The sequence below is a fragment of the Fistularia commersonii genome, chromosome 30 (assembly GCF_037954325.1).
Source record: "Fistularia commersonii isolate RoL2024-O1a breed Wild chromosome 30, RoL_Fcom_v1.0, whole genome shotgun sequence".
NCBI lineage: Eukaryota > Metazoa > Chordata > Actinopteri > Syngnathiformes > Fistulariidae > Fistularia > Fistularia commersonii.
In genome coordinates this window covers 4,917,571-4,925,212 of record NC_141313.1, presented here as the reverse complement: position 1 = coordinate 4,925,212, position 7,642 = coordinate 4,917,571, and the positions used below count along the sequence as shown (strand labels likewise).

The following is a 7,642-nucleotide window of genomic DNA, read 5'->3' as shown; positions in this document are numbered from 1 at the left end:
GATCACATTTCTTACGGCACTGCTGAAGATCAGTGCTCACCCACATGGCTGTGGACAAAATGTTTTTTTTTTATAAAGCACTAAGATACTATTTGATTTTGACTTTGTCACCTATAAAAGGGCAGATGCAGTTGTGGTATTCTATTCTATCCATTATAGCACAGCCATTCCAGTTACTTTAAACCTTATTATTGTTTAAAAAAAAAAACAACATCTGGGTCTTTCAGTGCTTTTAATTCTGGTTGACAGACTGATAATCACCAGAATTCTTCACTTGCCATGTATCCAATTCTCAAAGCAACTAAAACTCATTTGTAGTGGAAATGAAAAAGATTATAATATTTGTTTTTGCTTAGGAACATTAACAATATTGATAATTAGGAGACAAATTCTCTCACAAACGATTAAAAACCTAACTTTAGCGAAAATCTGTGGGGAAGGAGATGTGATACAGGACAAATTTGGTATGAACTGCTTTTGAAAACAGGATTTGTACTAAACAATCCCAACATTGTCATCACAGTTATTTGTGCAATGTATTTCTAAGCAGTGTTTCAAACAGAGTATGATGCCATAAAGGGCATGAACTTCAAAACAAACGACGAAGAATAACCAAGGCGCTGTAAAAAAAAAAAAAAAAAAAAAAGACAAAAAAAATGCTGTTTGAATTATTTCATCAACTCATCAAAAACACTGAAAGATCTCAATGTCTCCTCCTTTCACTTTGCCTATTCTTTTTTTTAAACCCCCCCTTGAATTGAGAGGTTCAATAATGGCAGGATAAAATAGTGGCTGGAGCTCAAACACATTGCTTTAAGGGCCCTAGATTAAAAAAAAAAAAAAAAAAGAAAAAAAGTACTTGTAAGAAGTACTTGTCATTATGATGACATTTTCAGAAATGTCTGTCTTACATGTAGATTGCGGGGCTTTTTTGACTGCAGGAACAGGAGGGGAGCTCATCTTTGTAATGAATGCTAGTGGATGCGTTCAGGATTGTCACAGCTGGGATGGTATCACTGCAGGGCCAGACACAGATGATTCAAAACAGTCAAGTCCAGCATTTTATTTTTTGTTTTTTTAAGAAACACTTTAGAAACATCTTGTAGCACATTTGCTCAAAAAGTGTTCCATAAAAGTGCTTTAATAATCACAATTATAAACAAAACAACGAACCATATCATTGCGAAGTGGATTTTTGACCTGTTCGATGTCAGGTCAATGTGTTTAATTTCTCTGAAGGATGGCTGTGTAACGGTCCTGCATGTGCTTTTGAAACGGGAGGGTTAGGTGCTAAAATATTTATCATATTCTTACAAGAAGAAACCGAACACGATTTATTCATCGGAAAGCGTCTGGTTTTTTTTTCCCCAGCTGCTGACATTTTCGGAATGTCTTCCCTCTTTCGGAAGAGGGTGACATTCAGTTTCGATTCTGCGACTTGACAGTAGCAGATAGAGGGGAAACACAAATGTGGCGAGAACAGCAGAACAATAAGGAGCTTTCAAGCAGGTGTATATATATATATATATATATATATATATATATATATATGCTTGGGATGTGACTGCCTTACGGTCTGCACCACAGAGCCACAAGTAACAATACCAATACAACAGGTGTAAACTTTGTATATTAAATGTCCTTTTTTTTTGTAGTTAGGTGATGAAATAATAAGCAATGTGTTGGTTAATCTGTATGTTAATCAGAATCATTTATATATCATACATATATATATATATATATATAAATATATATAGGTATATATATATATGTATATAAAATGGTTGATATAATTTATTTTAACCTCTTGCCTTTAAAAAGACAGTTTCTTTCAAGATAAATATCTTATACAAAGTTATATGTTTGTTACAAAAAATGTATAGAGTTAATGTAAACTCACTTGCCAACTTATCGAGTACACAGCGATAAAACTAATCCAACAATGAATGGCCGTGAAATAAGCCACAACTCCAAGACGCCTTTATATATAGAACATTATAACCATAAAGTAAGGGTGTCTTGCAAGGCTGTTGTATCCTATCGCATTTATTCAATCATCCTAATGAATTGACAAGTGAGTTCATATCTATTCTTATATGTGAAATGTATTTAAATCAAGAGTAGGCCTTCAGGCATGAACTTGTGGTAAATTGACAATTATCAACTCCGAACGCTACAATCCAGACTGCAGTGGGACTGTGGTCGTGGCGTTAGCTGGGAATATGTTCCTGGGAAGCACATTTTCTGTTTGATGTAAAATTTCCATATATCAGGCCTATGCTGTGTATCCAAAATATCAGTGACACTTGCAACACAATTGGATCACAGTTTTAAGGGATCTTTTTAAAATCAGACCTTTTTTTTTCATAATTTCCTTATTTCATTTGGCCTGTATTGCAATACAGTGTTTTAAAACTACACTCCTGTTTGCATTTTAAAAGAAGTTGCAATCCATAATATGACAACTGTTTTATAAAAAAAAAACAAAAAACAAAAAAAAAACACGAAATATATAATATGCCCATGTATTCTTGAAGAGTTGAACAATTTCTCTGTCTTAGCTGCAGTGGTACAGTGTGCTACCTCTGAAAAAAACAAAAAAAAAACCCTCATCTCTCCTCTATGTTGCAGTTATGGATACTTGTTTTGCTTTATACCACCGCGACAGATGAATACTGTTAACATGACACACCAGAAAGGTAAACATTACTATTGTGTTTCTCATAAGGTGTGGAGTGAGGCTTAATTTTTAGATGCTTGTTTAATTGCTATATGATATATCTTTTTGCCATTACAGGGCCATTTCTAAGGTTGTTCCTCTATAATGTTCTATTTAAGTGCCATTACATTCATAGATGATTCCTTTATGATTTAACTGCAGTGACGTTGATGGTGTTCCCACTATTCATCAGACTCTCAGGTGTGAAGAGGAACACAAAAGTGAGTTTAAATGCCAACACGTAAAAATATCGAAACCAAGTGAGTGTAATCCCTAAAGTATAGCATATCAAGTGGTCGAAGCTTTTGGTGTGTCAGGCTCCTGGCCCTCGTCTTACTCGCATAAATAGAATTTACAAACCTTGCTTTGTGGGAGAGTGAAACAAGGGGTTTCATTTATCATTTCAAATTTGAAAGGAGAAAAATGTTCTTCTGTTATACAACTTAGTGAGGTGTAATAAGAAAGAACAGTGTTTTTCGTTTCCAGAGTTATGAAAAGTTGCTCTCGAGCAGGAGAATAACTGCCACTTTGCTGCAGCTCAAGCAGGACCTAATGAATTCAGCAGAATATGTTGTATATTTGGGGAAAAAAAAAAGAAAGAAAAAAAGATATTTAATGTCTTGAAACATATTTCTGTTTCCGAAATGGATGTATGACATTTTGGGATGAAACTTATACTCATTCTTGGCAGCTATTATTCTGCACAATTTAATTACTGTGTCTCAATTGAGTTTGTGGGATTACTGACTTGAATTTGGCCTCCTGGATGTAACCGCTTCATTTACTTGATATATGGTTTGAAATAAGCCATCCCCCATTGATAAGCCATATCCTCCAGCCCCCCTGATGTTGTGTGGTGGATGTTCAACATTGGTAGTTTTATTTATTATGGTAATTATTGTAGGTATGACTGCGCTTGTAATTATTATTATCCGTGTAAGTATATTTGATTGACATGATTCGTTATGTTTGAACAGAAGGAATGTATTCATTTTCAGGTGATTTTTTTTTTCCCCCGAGTGATTTAAATAAATTAATAAATCCCTAATTGACTATCTTGTTTTTAAGTTTTGATCGTGATATATTACCGAGAGACCAAGATGATGCAGGGTAAAATATACAGTACTGCTGTATGTACTGCCTCTGGAAACTTTTTTTTAGCTGAAAATGATTTCCTGAAAGGAAATTTTTCCATTATAAAAGTTAGCAAGTTAAAATTCCCAAGCTTTATAATGCATTAATGAATGAAATTTTAACCCACTGATTCACATTAAAAATTAAAAAGTCTATTCTTTCCGGATCCACGCAGATCTCACAAACCTTGGAAAAGATTGAACAATTTCATTTATTACATTACAATATCAATCGAGTCATTGATGTCCCTCAAAATAAATCAAATAATTACAATAAAATAACAACAGATTAAAAAGGACAATTGTTAATATCTATTTCTAAATGAACAAAAAAAGAAAACAACCACGTGAATAAATGCACTTCGATTTGTAAGTTATTAAATGTGACCATACCACACAGTAGTCAAAATGTTGCATGTTTTTATAATCAGACTGGGTGCTGTCAGGTGTTCTAGAAAGAAGCCAAGTCAGCAGGAGTTTTCGAAAACCAAACCACAGCGTCCTCTACTGGCCAGACCTGTGACGGAATCTCCATGGTGAGTCTGCAAGAACTAAACAAACACACAAAAACACGTTTATGAGAGCAGCAGTGTCAATCCTGCAAATCTTGGGTTATTTTCTCAAGTGTTTTTTAATTGCCTGTGATAATTTTGTCTAAAACAACCTGTCAATAAATTTGAAATTGAACTTTTCTGAGCAGGGTCCAACAGGCCACTCGCTTATCCCGCTCAAATTCCTTCAAATGAACCGTTCTGAATTTCATAAATTCCAGTTCTGAATGGAATATTAATATGATGTGATGATAAGTGGCCATCAATTCCTGCTGGTTAAGGTACTCAAATCAAATTCTTTCCCCAACATACAAACTGACCTTTTTTATGTGAAAGGATAAGAAATTAAATCAACCAATTTGTATTTTTTTATATACATACAAGTATATATATATATATATGTATATGTACACACACATACACACATATATACACATATATAAATACATATATATACATACATATACAGCTGTGTATATATATATATCTTATATATATATATTCACACATATGTATATATAATATATATATATGTATATAGTTCACATTAGCGTTTGCTTATTTACTATTTTTTGATCAGGTGAAGACTTATGCTCAGACTTATGTTGAAGTTAGAAACAGAGTTCAACCAATTTAAGAAAATGTTTATTCATTTCTTTCGATACAGACAAATCCAGAATCTGAAGTGACAGCAAGTCGTCCGCCCACAGTAAACAGTGTAAAATAGTGACAGTCTCAAGTTAATTTCATAGAAGCAACAATGAGCTGCATTGACAGTGTGAAAATAACTATTACTAGGACACAAATAGGAAAGATTCGTGCAGAGAGGATAGATAAAACCTGCGTCATGCTGACACCTGAACCAGGGCCAAGCGTCTGATACCCCACTTGTACAGCTTGCTTTGACATACAAAACAAACACAAAAAAAAACTAAAGCAGCAATTTCTTCATAACACACCTGAAATGTACATATTATACAGAAAGAAAGCTGGAACAGAAAGCTATGTAAATCAAGAATTATCTTACATGCATCTTTAGTCATGTTTTAAATGAGCCCTGTAAATACATCACTTTAGCCAATATTACTGACTTGCATGGCCCTAAAATGGGCCTGAAACGGGGCTTTTATGAGCAGCAAATCGGCAAAACTGTATGCTTGAGCGCGTATAATTTTTTCCGTCTCACAAACCGATTTCATTGTGATTTCATGATGCGCCACAGCAGTGATGTCGTGGTCTGACTGTTGCTCGCATGCTACACTGCTGATTGATTGGTGAGGTGCTACAGTGAAAAGTAAAAGTCCACAAGTAAACAAGCTTACACTAATCCGTCTTGCAAACTATGAATTTCATTTTCTGCCATGCCAACTCAAGTTAATTCATCGGCAATTCATGGTCATTTCCATAGAAAATCTGTGCAGATTTGATCCAAAAATCTCAATTTCACCCCGGCTTAAAAGTTCCTGAATCAATTTTCAATGACCTCTCTCTAGAATTGAAATTGGCTCGTAAAAAAAAATCTTTATCCGTCGAGAATTGGATTGAAATATTCTCAGTTCTTATGTTACTTTACAGGGAGGAAGCTACCGTTGGGAGCGCGGACAGTGGTTCATATTTCTGAGTGTCAGACTGGAGTGTCTGGCTGTACACGTTGTTGAGGGGAATGGCTAGTTGGCCGGCTTGTCCGGATTCCTCCTCGGAGTTGATGCCATAAGGCATCTTGGACATGATGGCCAGGCTCAGTTTGAAGAGCACGTTATGAAGAGCCACGCGGTATTCTTTTCTCACCAGGCAGTAGATAACAGGGTTGAAGCAGCTGCTGGTGAAAGCCAAACAGTTGGCCAGGGGGAAGAAGTACGTTTGAGCCGAGTAAAAAGAGGGACTGATATCGGCAATGTCAAGTTGGATCAGGACACCCCAAAGGGTGAGGATATTGTAAGGAAACCAGCAGGCGCAGAATGAAAGCACCACCACCGCCACGGACTTTGAAATATCAGCCCTTCGGCGGGAGCTGCTGCCTTTCAGTTTATGCTGACAGAGGAAGCGCATGAGAAGTAAGTAAGAGAGGATGATAATGGCGTAAGGCAGCAGAAATCCCAGCACCACTCGCAGGAGCTGGTTAATTCCGAGCCAGGCTATACCATCTGGGAACCGGAGCAGACATGCTGTGTCATTCCCACTGCCCACACGTTTCAGATCTGCAAACGCAGCTCGAGGTGCTGCCGCTATCAGTGCCCCGGTCCAGATAAAAGCTGTAACAACCGGAGAAGTGCAGGATCTGCTGCACAGCGATGCGCTGGGCCTGAGCGCCGTCACCACATAGCAGTACCGGGTCAAACTCATCGCTGTGAGGAAAAAACAGCTTGCAAATACATTAAGCCCGGTGAGTAAGGATACTGCTTTGCACGTGGCCAAACCAAAAGGCCAGTTGTAGTCCAACGCAATGTCCACAGCCCAGAACGGCAGCGCAAGGGAGAAGAGGAGATCGGCAAGGGCCAAGTTGAAAACAAAAAAGTTAATGTTGCCGGAGGTGATGGTGCGGGTAGAGTAGAGCAGGAACATTACTAATAAGTTCCCCAACACTCCGGCAGTGGCCACGACAAAGTAAACCACCGAGATCAGGATCCGCAGCCATGGAGATCCGTCATCACCTATTTCAAACCCAACATAAGAACTGATATTGTTGAAAATCACGTGGGACTTGTTGCAGGATGGGTCAACGGTGCACCCGAGTAGGATGTCGCTGAAGAGATCATGTCTCTTAGAGTCCTTGTCTGACATCTTCAATCCCGCCTTAGTCCCGGTGAGTGTTTTTTTTTCTCTTCGTGCCGACAGAAATATCTAAAATGGTTAGTTCAGGGTGTCGGTTTCAGAGTTGAGAGTCATCTATTCCTGAAAGGAAAGAGGAAATTACTATTAGATGATAGGAACTGCAGTTTATGGGTAAATAAGTAGATTAGCTCTGTCAGATAAACAAATTAGACCGAAGTGTTAGCCACAGAGTTTGATAATCCAATTCAGATGTCAATGAATAACACTTTTTTTTGGATGAAATATATGATATGATACCACTTCTTCTTCTGCATCATTACAAGTTTTATATTACAGATTCTGTAAAGCATGTTTGTACCTTGAGTGGAATGATATGAATGTAGGCGTGCAACTTCACGAGTAAACACTGAACATAATTTTTCTTTTGGTCCTAATTTGCCGGAATGGAACATTTTTAATGTTTATTT

At 37.0% G+C, this 7,642-nt stretch overlaps 1 protein-coding gene across 1 annotated transcript; it reads right to left on the bottom strand.

Moving 5' to 3' along the window:
• Nucleotides 1-5,972: 5,972 nt before the first annotated feature.
• LOC147216169 (relaxin-3 receptor 1-like) lies at nucleotides 5,973-7,184 on the bottom strand. Its single transcript, XM_086178146.1, has one exon. The coding sequence runs from the start codon at nucleotides 7,182-7,184 to the stop codon at nucleotides 5,973-5,975; it is 1,212 nt and encodes a 403-aa protein (XP_086034272.1).
• Nucleotides 7,185-7,642: the final 458 nt, after the last annotated feature.

Excerpts from the sequence above, each read along its gene's own strand:
- LOC147216169 (XM_086178146.1), bottom strand. The coding sequence starts at position 7,184 with ATGTCAGACAAGGACTCTAAGAGACATGATCTCTTCAGCGACATCCTA.